This window comes from Haliaeetus leucocephalus, unplaced genomic scaffold (assembly GCF_000737465.1).
Source record: "Haliaeetus leucocephalus isolate CR32 unplaced genomic scaffold, Haliaeetus_leucocephalus-4.0 Scaffold150, whole genome shotgun sequence".
Lineage (NCBI taxonomy): Eukaryota > Metazoa > Chordata > Aves > Accipitriformes > Accipitridae > Haliaeetus > Haliaeetus leucocephalus.
Window position 1 is genome coordinate 1,724,252 of NW_010972586.1, and position 17,138 is coordinate 1,741,389.

General features: G+C 36.9%; 1 protein-coding gene across 2 annotated transcripts in view; it reads right to left on the reverse strand.

Moving 5' to 3' along the window:
• Positions 1-6,531: 6,531 nt before the first annotated feature.
• Positions 6,532-17,138, reverse strand: part of SNX2 (sorting nexin 2) — a 36,220-nt gene continuing 25,613 nt past the window's right edge. The window contains exons 8-16 of one of the 2 annotated variants that reach the window (XM_010561691.1): positions 16,278-16,353; positions 14,874-14,987; positions 14,553-14,646; positions 12,551-12,756; positions 10,792-10,935; positions 10,271-10,282; positions 7,999-8,079; positions 7,820-7,891; positions 6,536-7,014 (exon numbers count right to left, since the gene is read on the reverse strand). In XM_010561691.1, coding sequence (XP_010559993.1) covers positions 6,964-7,014; positions 7,820-7,891; positions 7,999-8,079; positions 10,271-10,282; positions 10,792-10,935; positions 12,551-12,756; positions 14,553-14,646; positions 14,874-14,987; positions 16,278-16,353 — 850 coding nt within the window. In that variant the 3' untranslated portion in view covers positions 6,536-6,963. Of the gene's footprint in view, positions 7,015-7,819; positions 7,892-7,998; positions 8,080-10,270; positions 10,283-10,791; positions 10,936-12,550; positions 12,757-14,552; positions 14,647-14,873; positions 14,988-16,277; positions 16,354-17,138 lie in introns of both variants that reach the window. The other variant, XM_010561692.1, reaches the window with a different exon arrangement.

The window sequence follows — 17,138 nt, forward strand, 5'->3', positions numbered from 1 at the left end:
GCAGGCGTTTTCAAAACCAGGGGGGGTGGGAGCAGCAGCGTTGCTCTGGAGCGGAGGGAAAAAAGAAACTCCCGCGGGGATGGATTTACCCAGCCCTAAGTGCAGACCGCGGCCCGAACCGCTTCCAGTGCCTGCTTGGCCCACAGACTCCCGTGCAAAGAGAGCACCGTTCACAGTGCCCGTTGGGAACCGAAACGTGAAATCGGAGGGGGGGAAAAAAAAAAAAAAAAAAAAAAATTCATCGCTGAGGAAAGCTGCCCGTACTGTGGTTATTCCCGAGAAGCTGCCTCTCAGTTAGTTACTTAGCAGAGCGAACCAAACCCTTTCAGCGAAGTGCAGATGATTTCTAGTCATTGGGGAAAGGAAATAAAAACTTCTTACTCCCCCAAATAAGCAGCTGTGTTGATGACTTAAAAAGCAACGGAGGCAGCAACAGAAGGTGGAAGACTAGATGCGTTTCGTAGGCAATGCTGTTGCAGAGGGCAGTACTCCCACCTCACGTGAATTTGCTGACCCCAAGCTTCAAACCGTTTGGAAGCCCTGCAAAATGACAACAAACCACGCCTCTATTAATTAGATGGCAGTAGCTTAAAACTCACCTTGTAAGGTTTTCTGAATGCTGGAGACTCTCAGAGGCTAAATGGTTAAGATGTGCAACTGAACCATCTCTCACAGATCTTTTAAAGAGTAGCTACCATTATAAATGCATGTGTATGCAGGGTTTGATTTTGCATAAGGAGAGAAATATACCTCAAAAAATATAGAAATATACCTCAAAAATGGACAGAAAACAAATGATTACTTTTATCTGACCTCTGCGGTTACATTATCTCAGTGCTTCTAAGATCAGCTTTTTGAAACGTCTTCTGAAAACTAACTTACTTCCTTCTAGACTAGTAACATCAGGGGAAAAACATTACAAGCTCTTTTTCCCTACATTTCGCTTTGTTTTACTGCCAGCTAAATTTAATTATATTTTGGTCTAAGCAAAGACCTGTGAGTTGAAGAATTCAATACAAAATAGAAGGCTTTTGACTAAAACCAAGACTAAAGCAAACTAACAGTAGTTCACTTTGCTAAATGGAAGCAAAGTAACAACCGTGCATAATAAAAAATGACCTGGAATCAAAGCACGATAGTCCTCTGACATTTGTTTCTGCACAGTCCTGCTCCTCTGCCAGTGTCCTCAACTGCTGATGACCAGCAGGACAGTCCCAGCACTGCTCCATGGTAGCAGTGACAAAAGCAAACAGATTTCCAGTGCCCATGTGCTCTCACTGTAGGGACTATGTCCCTGGAACACGGTGATGACTGAAGGGAGTGAATAAGGAGTCCCATTTTCCCCCAAAGCATACTCTTGATAAATACATTACAAACATCCCAAGAAAAGACAGGCCATATAATAATCGTTTAATCAGTCTGGTAAATGTCGGCATGCTACAGAATAATTATTGTGCCATCATTATTGTTAGTTTCTGGTTAAGATTCCAGTCTTTAACCTTAGTTTCTGTTCTTCCCCTAATACAAAATGGATGGACAATTCTAATGACACCATTTATGCCATAATGCATTTATGCTGACGAGAAGCCAGCAGAAAATTGCATAGGGGCACTATTTGTGGTTGCTTGCAATCTCATAACCAATTATTACAAAAAGCTACTTTTCTCCCTAAAATCATATAACCTATTAACAAAGAGAAGTTTGAGACATTAATCTGGTTTCAAATTCAATAGTACATAATGGAACTTTTGACTGTGCATCAGCCAAGAGGAACCAGGAAGATTACATGGTGAGCTGAATTCAAATACGTCGATATGTTTTGGAATGTTAAATACTTAATTTGCACAATACATCATGATTAGTTGGTTAATCTTTAAAGTTACATCTAAAGAAAAAATAGGATTTCTCCACATGGCTGGCTGGCCAAGGATTGTCTTTCTGTCTCATACTTTGAGGAGCAAAAATTTAAGAAACATTAATTCATAAAACGCTATCAACATGTTTAAAACCATCCAGGATTCCTGTTTTTGAAAGCTAATTGCACAAATAATCCAATGATTCCCACAAACAACAAAGCAAGGAGAATAGATTTTAAATGTCGCTTGATTTGAACTGGTGTTACATGTATTAAAATCATGTCAGTAATCTTAAAGCAAAACTGTAAAGGGGTTGAGCTCTACTGGTAACAATTACATAGGCTGCCTTCAAATTCACCTGTTGAGCAGGCCCCAAAAGGTCCTCTAGGAACTGTAGGTATTTGCCTTCAGTGCTGGTTTTTGTTATAGCTTGCAGTATCTTGGGTTATATTATTAAGCTAACTTGATCCAGAATGTAAAATCAATGAATAAATATACTCCAGTTTTAACTGTTGCCTGTCATTAGACTCTAGCTTAACCTTCCATTAGAGAAGCTATGAATCATCACTGTTTAGAATCAGGTCCAATCAGTAAAGTATGCCACACTTAAATAATTGAATAAGAATGTGGCATTTTCACAACCAAACTTTCAGACTACCTGATGAAAAATGAAACATATTTTTGAAAACAAAAAACCCCCAAACTCCCTCTTTGTTGGCCACTGCCGTTTCTCCTTTTTTCCAAAGTTGTCACTGTGCAATTCCTCCTATAGGGTGGGATTCAGCATTCATCGTGCTGGAATGATTCGTGAGAGAGAAAAAGGAATGAACATAGGCAACTCTGAAAGATCAGTTTCCACTAATTGTCACGATTCAAGGACTTTCTGAACAGCTAGTTTCCAGAACAGAAGTAAGCAAAGAAATGCATATCAAAGTTTTAATCAAAGTGATAAGTAAAGTACACATCAAAACAAGAGGTCAGATTAAAAAAAAAAGTAGTCCTTTTAAGATCACAACCTCAGTTTGCTGATTTTTCAGTTCCTGCCAGAAAGACTGGTTTTAAGTAAACTTGCACCTCACCTCACTGCACTCCTACAGATGGTGGTCTCCTAAGTAAATAGTAGCAAAATTCAACATACTTGATAAAACTTTTGAGTAAAAGAGCATTTGCTTTTTAAGGGGTTCATGTCTTCCTCATTCCTCTAAAAATTTAGTTGCATTTTTTTTAAAGCAGTGTAGTTGTTTCTAAAACATCACAAAGCACTCTCATCAGCCAGTGAGTATAAGACCACTTGGAAAGAAGACAAGGCTGAATCTTAACTCCAGAAAGGTTAGTCAATTTTCTACATGAGTGCACAGAATCAAATAAAAACCTCAGTACTTCTAACAGCCACAACATTTGGAGCTGGTAAGTAGGTAGTTTCCTGAACAGCTCAAGTGTGTGTGCACATGGGTGGGTGGGGCAAGGGGGGAAAATTAATGTATTAGTACCATGTATGATAACTGCAGGTTTTCATATGGTGCGGTGCACCTCTACCATGCTGAGACCTCGCCTGGAAGTTCCACATCAGACGTGAGGCTAAGATAAAGCATTTCCTTTCTCATGATCTGTGCGATCTTCCTTCCTTGTGCTCTTCTTATCTTGATCTCTCTAAGCCATAGATATATGGTTTACCTCAAGTCTTTTCTGGCCCCTCCATTTTCATTGCATATTTCTTTTACTTTAGTTTTCATACAAATATCCTCCTAGAAGTATTCTGCCTAAGCTGCCTTGCATACTCTTTCAAGACTCTCTCTCTTAATGACAGATTTTCTTAATGACAGAAAACAGATTTGGATTATTTTATATCCCTTCCCTATGTTAGTAATTTCCTTGCTGATATGGAAAAAAAAAAAGTAGTGTTCGAGCAGTGAAGTTAAAAGTTATTTTACTTATTAGCAAGCTCACCCCCCATTCAACTATGGAAGACAAGAATTTTTTAAAAAAGGAAGAATCCCCTTAGCAGACAACAAGTAACACTGTGAACAACCTGAAACTTCAGCTCCTTACATGTTTTAATATTGAACTTTTTTCCCTCACAGGTTGTAATGGACTCATACTTTGCCAAAGATTCAAATTATTACACAGCCTGTTCTACTATCAAGTGGAACGACAGAGATAAAAAATCTTGGGGTTTTTTTAAGACAATCATTTCACTGTACACATAATTTTAGTGGATGTTGGCTGTTCACTTAAATGCCTAGGATATACTAGCCAGCAGCTCATCTCCACCAGAATTTGAAAGAAACTGATGTATCTGGGGCATGAATTCCAGAGATGCCGGAACAAAAACTCCTGTATGAGGCATTCAGAGGGAAATATCTTAGGAGAGGTAAAAGGAGGAATAATTGATAGGGAAGCAGAATATTCCATTTTAAAACAGTGACTAAAGAATCAGAGACTTATTGCAGACTGAATGCAAGTTTAAGAAAGAGGGAACAATGTCTTCAATTTGAGCCACATCACGTCATATATTTTTAATTCAAAAAGCACCATGGACATGACGGATACAAGAATGGGGATGATTTAAAATTGTTGTAAACATCTACAGAGTTTATTTTAACCTAAAAACTAAACTAGACTTCAGTAGCACCTTGTCTTTTATACAGTATTCCAAAAAGTACTTCACCATTTTGCAAACATTCATTTTGTTCATGCTATGATTCTTCAGTGGTACGCTGGCTTGTTGTTTCAGAGAAACACTTAAACTTGGTACAAGATCCTGTAGTGAGCTCCACAGAGAAAACAGTTCAGCAAAGCCTCCATTCACTTGGTTTCAGAAACATCTGCTAATACGGATGTTAATTGTACTAGGAAAGACAATAAGCAAACCTTCAGTCTTCATAATGTAGGGGAATATACACAAAATAAATTAACACATGCTTGAAACAGCAAGAGTCCTATGCTAGCCTAATGTGACAGCTGATCTGGGTCTTCTTTTCAAAAAATCACTTGTGATGCAAAAAAACCTACAATTTTTTTGTATTAGCAACCCTCTATGACACTGAACTCCAGAAATGCTATTATCCTTTTGTTCTTCAACAGGCTTCTCGTTTTAAGAAACAAAAAAACCTACACAACTCATTCTCATTTTCAGTTGTCTAGTATAGACAAAGAAAGTCACACTAATCCCTGCTAGGAGACTAATGTAAAAGCTATTTCCCATTCTCTCATCACAGAGAGAAGAAATCTGATCCATAATTCAAACAAATTACAATCCTGCTAGAAGAAAAAATAAGAAAGAAAAAAAAAAAAAGATCGACAGCTAAGAAAGTTAGATAAAATACTTAAAGAAAAAAAATCATGAAAGTTTATCTTTACCCATTTTGAGCTCTGCATGTCCAAACTGAGTCTTTAATTCTGGAAGTACCCACTTTCACTCTCACTGGAACAAATCTGAAGTTTAATGTTGAGCTGTTGGTCAATTTTCATTTGCACCCAGCAAGCCAAAGTCAAGTGTATCGTAACACTTAGAGTGTTACGCCTAGATCCATTTCTTCATCATAAACCTGTTGCATACTTGAGCTTTGCAAAAAGCAATTACAAGCTAAATGACTTAAACACTAACGCACAAGGTATTACAAGCTTAAGGTTTTGGCATTTCACCATTTAAAAAGATGCTTGATAAAGGGTTGATAAATGTTTTTTAAAACTAACAAGTTTCTGTACTAGTTTCCTCAAAATTCCTAGAAGTACTGAGTCAGCAAAACTCTGTACAGAAACAATAGGAGACTCTAAGCTGGAAAGTTTACACTAGTTTCATTGCATAAGTCAGTGTATAATCTTCCAGCTGAATTTAGGTTTCCATTCTGTTCAGAATTAGTATTGGGTGTTTCTTTATGCTTGACCACAAGCAATCCAAATTCATGGGCTTATCCTACAGTCTTAGATTAGCTGAAAGCAACAGGTTCTCTTGTATTTTATATGATTGACATTTATCTAAAATTTGTTAATATTAATACCTTCCACCAATATTAATACATGCCATTTACAAGCTCAGTATATCATTAAACTGTCAGGGAGACACATCCTATATTAAGATGGTATAGTTCAGAAAGATGTTTAGCTACTCTGATTTCTTAAAAAGATATAACTGGTCCCTGCAAATGTATTTTCTAATCAAGAAAATCCAAGCAGAACGCTAGCTCTTACAACTAGCTTACAACACTCAGCTGAACTACCTACTTTTCTTACTCCCCAATTACCAGAATTATTGCAAGATTTTTTTTCTTTTTGTATCCTGAGACCACTGAGGAAATTTATCAGTCCAGTAGGACATCAGTATTTGATCATGCTGGTGATCTTAGCCCTTCAGAAGCTCTGTAAAACACCTGGAAGAGATTTTGGTTTATGCCTGTCTGTTGTCCAAGCATCAGTCTTTTGACCCTATGAGTATTAACACATTACAGTTTACCAAAGCAGTGATAACTGCAGGTGAAAAGAATACCTGTAATGAAGAGATTCAGAATTAAAAAACAGAATAATTTACCACAAATACTTTTTTGTGGATCTTTAGTACCGTCTCCAGCATTCTTTACTAAATGTTGTTCCTGCCTTTGATATAATCTCAATTTGTTTTAAATGCTACTTCTAAGAACACCAGTAAATATCTACAGACACGAACCCAGAGTGTTCAATGTTTCACAAGGTACATCCCTTTATTATTGTAATCACAAAAACATGATTTTGTACAGGAATGTTTAAGTGAACATTAATCAATGCAATTAAATTTGTTTCATAAAGGTCAGGTAAACATACTACAGAACATTGTATTGTAAAGAAAAAAATATCAGCTTTCTGGCCTTGCAGTGCACATTTTAGTGCAAGTATTAAGACACAATAGTGTTCAATTCAGCAATGTATTGCAGAACATCATGCCACAGTCCACTTCAAAGAGGGTCAGGACATGCAGCTTGTTAATAAAATGCTGTAGTATATAAAAAAGCCACATGTTAATTCATAAAATATATAGTGGTTTATTTGGATGATTTAAAGTGATTTCACTGTGGAGTTTAGTTTTATCCAGGACAAACATCCAGAGTGTCTTGTCATTTGGAATATTCTTCTTTTAGGCGATGGCTTTGGCTTCAGGTAGGAATGCCTCCCAGTATTTTATTAGCTTGAAGAGAAGGGAAAACCACTCATTATTAAGTACTAAATGTTGGAACAGAAAACACATATACCTTCTTCCTCTTGTGGTAAACTTGTCTCCACCGGACAAAGTAAGAACATAGGTGCTTCATACTACCCATTTACATTATTACATAATGCAAGAAAAAAATATAAGTAATAAATAGACAAATCTGCTCATAGCAACAGAGGCATTACCACACATTGTACACAATGCTATAGAATACAGTTACACAGAATTTGTTTGCAAGCTCAGTTTGCTATTCATACCTCTAAGGGTACCACTTTTTTTTTTTTTTTAAATTAAACAAAGCCAGAGGGCTATGTTCCCTGAAAGAACAAAGGAAAGCCTCTAGACACTCTTTTGAGAACAAGGTCTACTTCTGAGTCATTGGAAACTCTTTTACTGCTTCGCAATATTCAGTAATATTTTATACTTTTAAAAAAGAGCATTAAACATTTAAGTATTCAAGTCTCTTCAGTCAAAGTACATATTCATACAATTTACTCCAATCTACAAGTGAAAGTATTACTTCAGTTTCAGAAGATGACAAGACCCTTCACTTGCCCGTATCCCTATGGGAGCTTCTCCCTTGCTTCCCTGAATTAGAGCTGTGCAAGGGAGCATGGCAATAGCTGGGAAACTGCAATCGCTGTTATTCTACAATACAGTACAGACTAGAAGTAGTTCTTTATGTTTTAGAAACTGCTATACTTAAAGCCTGTCTTTTTTAACTAACCTAATATGGAAGGTATTAAATATTAACTTGTACAAAACTTGAAATTTATCTTACCTGCTGTTGTGTTTGCACTAATGACTCTAAGTACTCGATAATAACAGTTTTAAAGTCTTTCACTCGTTCCTTCTGTTAATAAATAAATTATGGCATATTAACCTCTTAACCAATTTTACTTGGAATGTCAATATTATCTAAAGTAAAACTGTCATTTACTTGGACAAAATTATACGTGCCTCAAATCTTCCCACTTCCTTGCGAATGGTTTTGGAGATCTGTTCAAAATCTTTTTCCCCTTGCTGAACTTTTGTCTCCCACTGGCAAAGGAAAGACATGCAGAGATAATAAGACTTTGTGTTGTCCATTCGGTCTATCAGTATCTGAACTTTTTTTAGTATATCAGTGATAGTCACTCAAGAGCTGAAAAGGACCTATTTGGTTTTTTTGGCATACTTAAGGGAGTCTTAAAACAACAATCTCAAAGTAACGATTTGTGTAATAGGATGTAATCAAATCAGAACAATAGTATCTTTAAGGTAATGCTATCTGTAGATGAAATGTGAAAATATCTTAGTATTGCTGTTCAGGAACACTTAGTAACATTTCTTTAAAGATTCATCAAAAAGGGAAAAGGATCTCTAAAGCTTTACCTGCTATTCCATTTACAAACACCACTATAAAAGGAATCTAAACCTGTAAGTTTTCTGTGACTACCTGTCCCATCAAGTGTGGAAGAGTCTCAAAAGTCAGTTCCCTGTACTTTCCTAATCCCAGAAGAGATGACTAGATCTTCATCTCTGCCTATAGTCAAGTATATGATTATCTCTATCATGTTTCTGTTGCAGGTGACAAGCTATTGAGAATGTGTTTATTGGCTTTCCAGTCAGAACAAATGCATGTTGCTTAAGCAAGCCAAAGCACATGCTTTCTTGTTCTGTGGGAACTGTTTTCATAGAAAGCAGGAGTACAAAAGTTATTGCAGTTAAGAAGAGCACAAAAGGAAAATTCAGAAGAAGTGATGCTGCTTGTGGGGTTTTGCCATACTGGGAGTGTGGCATTCATGTAACAGCACATGACACTAGGTTATGTTTCTCCTTAGTTTATGGGAAAAGACATCCAGCTACACAATAAGAGATCATCATCATCTACACTACCTTATAACTGCTTTTATACACCTATTAATATTGTTAGATTTAAGCTATGAGCCTCGCACTTCAGATGCATGCAGGCTACCATATTTAAAATGCAGTTGTATTTGTTCACCTCAATATACTGAGTCATGGGAGCCAATATATCCAGTAACACTTATCTTCCTCAGAAAAGGGCAGCAGGGAAGCAACACACTTCAATATACCATATTCCTGTTAGCAGTCCAGGGGTGCTACTTATTCACAACAGCATTTTGTGATGCAGTGCCAAGTTACTATTGTGGTATGAGATGAACATCATCTATGTTCCAACAGATTTCTACGTATTTATATTTTTAGTTTATATTTATTCAGAGTCCCCTTACTGCCTTTTCAGATATACATTATGAAGCTATGCAGTAAGTCATAATAGGATGTCCTTCACGAAAGAACAGCCTGGAGAGTTATCTAATAACTGAAACAATACAAAACTCAGCCAAGGAAAAGGTAGATTAAGACTGCCTGTGCCTTCCTACCACAGCAACTAGAGGGGCCTATGACTTCAGTGAAAGCTTCTATAGGCCTAATGGATCCAACATCCCACAGTTTCATCATGTCCAAATGCCAGGTCCTATACGAATTATCACTAGAGAATAGTCTGCCATCTTACAGTTTCTGACAAAAAGAAATTTCTCCTTATTCAGTATGCTGTTTCTAGGACTGTTCTTTGGCCTTTTATTGGCAAAAAGCAACTAAGTCATGGATGAAGCTCAAGCTGTGTAGGCTTCCACTTTGCAGTTTCTCTGCCAGAAGGGACTACTATTACAGAATTCAGCAACTCTGAACATATTTCAATGGCAGCAATAACTTCAATCAGCACATTCAAATTGTGGCTTTACTAACAACCTTCTCTAATCATCCAATAAAGTAGGAAAAATAAATCTTCAGGAACAACATAATTAATTCTTTTAATACTGAGACTAGGAAAGGATCACCAAGTATTTCCTACTACTTCCAATACTCAGGAAGTATTTTCAGCAAGGCATTCCAGCTCACTTGTATTGTGGATGGATGGGTGACATCAAGAGAGGCAACCAGCAAGAACGTGGTCACACAAGAGTGACACTAAGTTTTCCCAGTAAACAAAAGCCTTTTTTAAGAAAAAGAAAGCCAAGTTAATGAGTAACTTCAACACTGTATGCAAAATATATTGAAGAGCAGAAGGAACAAAGCAGCATGTGGTTAGTGACCAATGAGGAAACCAAACAAAGTAACTGTGTAAGAGAGCTTGAAATCTGTAATGATGTTCTCCCATTATTTAATGGGAGAATACTGGTGTGTAATTAGAATGCATTAATGTTAAATAATTAAGTTGTCCTACCTCTTCAATTTCCTTAGTGAAGCATGATAGAAAAAGTGTATAAATTATGACACTTCAACATGTTAGATTTATTTTTACTGAAATTACACCATATATACATACATATATATATATATATATATGGGTAGATATGCTACATAATTAAGCAAAACATGGGAACAGTTCTCCATTAGTTATCTTAGCTGGATTTTAGCTTTAGAAGCCAAGAGATGCTTCTCTGCCTACCCAAGCATTCTGTTAACAGTTAAAAGCATTATTTAACTTGTCCATGTTCCCCTCCTCCCATCTCCCAGACTCTGTAGAGACAGTATTAACTGCCTTACAGATCTTACAATAAGTAACAATTGCATACATTTAATATTTTAAATAAATTCTTTTTAACAATTTCAGTAAATATGGAAAACAGCAAATGAGTAAGTGATTTGTAAATAAAAATGCTATAAAGTAGTGCATTAATGCAGAATGAATGAGTTAATGCAGAAAGTCTGACCTCCAAAATAATGTTTGATAACAGACATTACCTCCTTTATCTCATCTTTAGCTTGCTGCAATTTATCAGGTTTGTTGGCAAGTTGGAGCTTTGCTTCAGCTTCACGTTTTTTTTGCAAAGTGACCTGAGCATCTTGCCACTTCTGCCAGCATTTCATTCGATGATCAAACACACCCTGTAAGGATAGACAAATTTATTAAACAACTGGAATTGTTAGAGCTAAATTCCTAGTAGGAAAAGGTAATTCTGGATAAAGCTGGAACAAGTATACTCAAAGAAACGTCACTATGCCCACCACATGTCGTCTTGCATTTCATTTGACGGCATGCTTGCACAGCTAAATCCCTTCCACTATGTTATGGTTTAACCCCAGCCAGCAACTAAGCCCCACACAGCTGCTCACTCACTCCCCCCCCTCCCCCCAGTGGGATGGGAGAGAAAATCGGGAAAAGAAGCAAAACCCGTGGGTTGAGATAAGAACAGTTTAATAGAACAGAAAAGAAGAAACTAATAATGATAATGATTGCACTAATAAAATGACAACAGCAATAATAAAAGGATTGGAATGTACAAATGATGCGCAGGGCAATTGCTCACCACCCGCCGACCGACACCCAGCCAGTCCCCGAGCGGCGATTCCCCGCCCCCACTTCCCAGTTCCTATACTAGATGGGACGTCCCATGGTATGGAATACACCGTTGGCCAGTTTGGGTCAGGTGCCCTGGCCGTGTCCTGTGCCAACTTCTTGTGCCCCTCCAGCTTTCTCGCTGGCTGGGCATGAGAAGCTGAAAAATCCTTGACTATAGTCTAAACACTACTGAGCAACAACTGAAAACATCAGTGTGTTATCAACATTCTTCGCATACTGAACTCAAAACATAGCACTGTACCAGCTACTAGGAAGACAGTTAACTCTATCCCAGCTGAAACCAGGACACACAAATAACAGAATATTCAAGAAGCCTTTTCAGAGCAGTCACCTTAGTGCTCCAGACCATTTTATGTTCCTCATTCCATCAAACCAGTACCAAAACAACAACTACAAAGTGCTCTATTATGCAAATACTTCTCTAAATGCAGATTCTAGCGAACTTTTCATGCATATAGATTACATGCATATTCAGCAATACATTTTTGTTAGCAATGGACTAATGCAGCAGAATTAAAGTACACATATGGGGGAAAAAAAAAAGGAAACTAGAAGGAAAAACATATATTCCCAGCAACGTAGCAAGTTCAAAGCTATTTCTGGATAAAAGTCATAGACACACCTTCCCATGTCAAAACCTAATTATGTTATGCAGCATAACTTACACCAAAATTAAGTATTTTCTTTAATGACATATAGATCCACAAATTGTATTTGTTTCTTATTTACAGAAACTATTGGCTATCTACCAAATACAGCCAAATTATGTTCTTGAAAAGTTATGGGCATACTGTAAAAATAAGTAACCTGAAAGAAACAAGTACATTATGCTTAGTCACAGCAGTGTATGGCATCCCCAAATACTGTGTACAATTAGTACTGCTCAACATAGAAGGTGTTCACCACTTACATTTTGTCTGTATCTTATTAATCCACTCCTAATTTTGATCACAACCATTTTTATCATTGGAATAACTGATCATGGATGCATTCATTTTACTCAGCTAAAACTTCAGGCAAAAACTTAGTCTTGACTGTGTTATGATGTGTGCAAATGCACACATTCATTTACCCTAAATGTACAAGTTGAGGAATATGACTTTAAACACAAAAATCAGTATTTTTCCTAGTAGTACTCACTTTTACTGCAGCAATGAGACGAATGTAATCACCAAGAAGTTCTGCGAACACATAGAAATCAGCAAAAGCTTGTTCTTGATGCAATTGATCTATCTTCTCCTCAACCTCTGCAAGCTGAGACAAAGCTCTAGACAGAGCAGTGTGGTCCTCAGAATTACCTAACATGGCAGCACTTTTAGCAAAGGCAGCTATGTTGGCTGAAAGCTCTGAAATACAGAAGTAATGTTCAGTACAATATAGATAATTTGTTACATTACTATGTAGCATAGATCAGTGGAGCAGAGACCTCTGCCCTATTTCAACCCTAACTTCACCAACTGGAAAATATTAGCTGCATTTCCTAAAGCTCATGATAAAATACACAAGATCACAATGAAACCACATGTAGGAGAACAACTCCTGCACAAAGAAAATCTGCACAAGTAAATGTTTTGCTGAGCCTGTTAATGTCATGCCTACTCTGTCTACCAAAAGACATGGAAAAAACTGTCACTTTGCTATTATCCAACTGCCTAGTTCAGAGAAAAAGCAAGCCCACAAAACAAAAGCCAAGTCACCTACATAGCAAATCCAAAAAAATTTTAACAGGTCTACAGCACAGTTGTTCCATGCAGTTCAGAGTGGGAAAAAACCCTAACTATTTCACAAAACCACCACCCCCATGAATGGAATTTATTTCTGTTGGACTTTTTTATTGACTAAAGTGCCTTTAACTGTGCATACTGTAATGTATTGCCACATTCTGACATGCCTTAAAAGAAAAAAAAAACCCCACATACCAGCATGTTTGGCATCTATGAATGTCAAGTTTTGAGCTTATTTATTAACAAATACTAGGGCAATTGTCTCATCAAATCCCATGTAAGTCATCCTGTACAAAGTTTAGTCCTATAAAGAAACTTTGAGCAAATGTTTAATCCAAATTGCTTCAGGATTAAAAGTGCAGGTTTGTTTGCAACCATGCTGCTTCTGTGGAATCATTAGAACACCTGAAATGTTTGTAGAAGCAAAATGTCTTCAAATATTCCAAACCCTTACAATTTAAGCACAACTCTTCAAAAAAAAAAAAACCAAAGCAAAACCAATTCTTCAGACCTATAAGCAGGTGTCAAATCAACAGTAAACAAACACTTCCATTTTCCATTTCTTATTACAATACTCCTTAGCCTTGAGGACATCTGGCCAAAGATTTTTACTATAGAGAATAATTCCTGATATATGAGAAAGCAACTTGTGACATTTTCATATACTTTTGAAAGTGTAGAGCTGGAAGGTGACCCTATACTTTTACATAACACAGTAGTGTCAGAAGGCACATTTATGGTCTTCCTTGAACTACAAATCAAAGTTTTAGTGGTTTAGTTTTTTAAAAATCATCTGATGGAAAGCAATCTTTGACAAAACAGCAGCACAGGTGATTAAAATGTAAACTTACAGGCTTTGCTTCTCTCTAAAATAAGTAAACCAAAAGCCGACATTCTGAGACTAGTTATCTTTCCAGAAAAGTTTACCTTAACAGTAACTTGATGATGTATCATTATGTGGACCAAGTTAAGAATAGTAAATTCCTGTTTGAGAGCTTAAACTTAGTTAACAGAACAACACTGAACCAAAAGATATTTAAATGGATTTACGCAGACGCTTTTTGTTCAGAAGGAAACTACTCTTGCCATGAGACCTACAGATACATTTATGGATGTCTACTGTAGTAGAATTACTTGCTAGAGATGGTACTGAATCTCTGCAAAAAAAAGATAAATATGCTAAATCAGTACAGTGACTTTAGGAATGGCAGATATTCTGGTTAAAATTAAGATTAAAAACAGCTATAGAAAAATGCTAGGGCACTGTAAACTAAAAGGTACAATTAGAATATATTAGCATTAAAATATACTGCATAACTCATTAGTTAAGAGCTCTGACATACTAAGCTCTTGTTTCATCACCATTTCCTAAAGTTCTAAGCACTTCAGTTCATGCAGCCACATAAAAATAAAGTTACCTTTTCTGTGGCAGACTAATGCTTCGACACTGGCATGAAGTTTCCTAAGTTGCTGATCCAGATTCTCAAATTGCTGCTGTTTTTCTTCAAACCACTGACAAAAGATGAAAGAGTCAAGCATTACAAATTAGATTACCAAGAACATTTCTGGTTCTAAAGAAGCAAATTATCCACATACTTCCAGGGTGGTCAACTGATACAGCTAAGAATTCCAGCCAATAAGCAAATTAATAACCCATTTTCTACTTCTACAGCTTTAAAATGCAATTGTTGAGGCTCATTAATTTGTCTCATTATTCAAGCCAAAAAATCAGCTCTTACTGCATCCGATTCATTCATCTTGATTGTCATTTTGTTGACAGCATCGGCAGCCTTGTTCACCATCCTCAATATTCCTGCTCCACTCAGAGCCTGGGTGTTAACCGCTCTCGGCAGCTGGAATTGAATGACAAATAAGGGCAAACGGACTGGTTAAAAGGATGGAGGTTTAACTGGGCACAAGGGGGAAAGAAAAGGATATAGGGTTTTCTTTACTCCTATGTGTTTCAATATAGTGGAATCTAATTTCTCAGATTTACTACTTTTACATTCTCCAGAGGAAAACTTAAAAATATAGACTATTTACTTTTCTTCTACATTTTTACATTTAAATGGAACAAACAACCCACTTGTCCAAAGTTATTATGCACTAGCCAAAGGTCCTAACTAGCCACCTATACACTACAGAGAACAAACTGCCACCACAGGAACAGAAAAGCTTAGATTTACAACAAATTAGATGAAAGAAATTCTGTAACACATTTAATTGTAATGCAAGATTTGCACTGAGTGCTGATTATAAAAGGTTAGTATCTTTTTGCTTTTCAATATAGGCCAGATTTCAAAACCTACCTCATGCATATCAAGAGACCTCTGTATTTGCTTAGGTACTTAGAAATCCTCAGGGGTAAGTTAACAAACTTTAAATTTAATTGATATTGTTATTCAGGCTAGTCTGAATACACCATACAAGATGGCCCCTATGTCAGACCATTTACCCTCCATGAGATGTTTTCTCTATCAGCAGCATTGACAAATCCACTGTAAGTTATCTATCAACGATGTTTTTGTCAGTATCGAGGTCGCTGTGACTTATTAGTACAACTAAGATACTGACATTGGCCAAAGGACAGTTCAGTATTACACTGAATCCACTATGTACATTTATAAAGAGATATTATGTATCTTTAACAGTATATTTAATATTGCGAAAGGTACCAAACTGATAGCACAAGTGACTGAAGTCCTCTATTCACAAAACATCTAGCCTGGCCTGCAGCACTGCTAGCACTTTCACATTATCCTACCAATACACCTCAAGCTGGACTCCTAGAGGCAAGAGAGCTGCTTCCAAGCCAGTTTAATTCTTGATCTTATTTAACAATCAGTAACATCAATTATGGGTTTTCACCAGGTATGACAAGCTTCACTCAGAACTGGACAGACCAACTCACTTGAGAAATCGCTGAACAGCAAATAGCTTTTGGTCATTACCACTCCAAGTTTTATCCGAGGCAGAGGCACACCATTACCTAAGTAGCCTCTGCCATTCTATCCCATGAAGGGTACAATCCAATTTCATTTCATCTGAGTTTAGGCGATTACGTCTCAGTACAAAGAGAATATATTGCTTTGTAGGTTACCATATCTAGAAACAAATAGGACAACTTAAAAAAACTTAAATACCTCGGAACTTTCCAAGAACTGTCTCAAATCTGGATCCTGTAACAAGGTTGGGTGTTTTACTGTTCGTTGTAGATACCTATGATTTTAAAAATTAAAATATTAGATAACAAAACAGATTTAACATGCCTGACAGCATTGAAAAGTGTCCTTCATCTAAAAAATGGGTACAATGCAGCACACAGTTTCCCTCGTGATCTAATGGGGCTTGAATACTCTTAAAAAGTCACGTCTAAAGGGTCAGATGATACTTCAGTCTCCATGCCCCTTCAGTCCTTTGCCTCTCTGTGACTCTCCAAACCATATGTATGCAATCTGTCACCTTCCTCCAACAAACACTTAGGCTAAGTCCTACACAGAGTTACAAGCTAGGACCGCTAATCCGTTGAAACATTCACTGAATCCTTACTCCAGTAAGGCTGCCACAAAATCTGGAACTTTTGACTGAAAGTGATGCAGCCCCATGCACTCCATACCACAACATAACACACCAGAGGTGTGGGCAGTGGTTTCTAATATAGTTTCTTTACACCAGAAACTCCTTAAAGTGGGGCCTGCCATAATTGCATGTTGCACAGTGATAAAATACTGTACTTCGTATTTTCAACAGCTGAGTGAAGTCCTCCTCCTCTAATAACAGCCAATTTATGCCAGAAAAAAACAGATGAGCTTGTTAAAACATTCTTGTACAGTGCAGTGGACAGGCTTTTTGTTACAGATAATTCTGGCTGACTTGTTTTAGAATTAAAGGAAATCTTGGAGAAATGAGCTGATTATGTTCAATATGTCAATCTCTCTCATGCCAAAATTCAGCTAGTCACATCAATGTACTGTAAGTATCAGAAGGTCATTTTACTTCCAAGT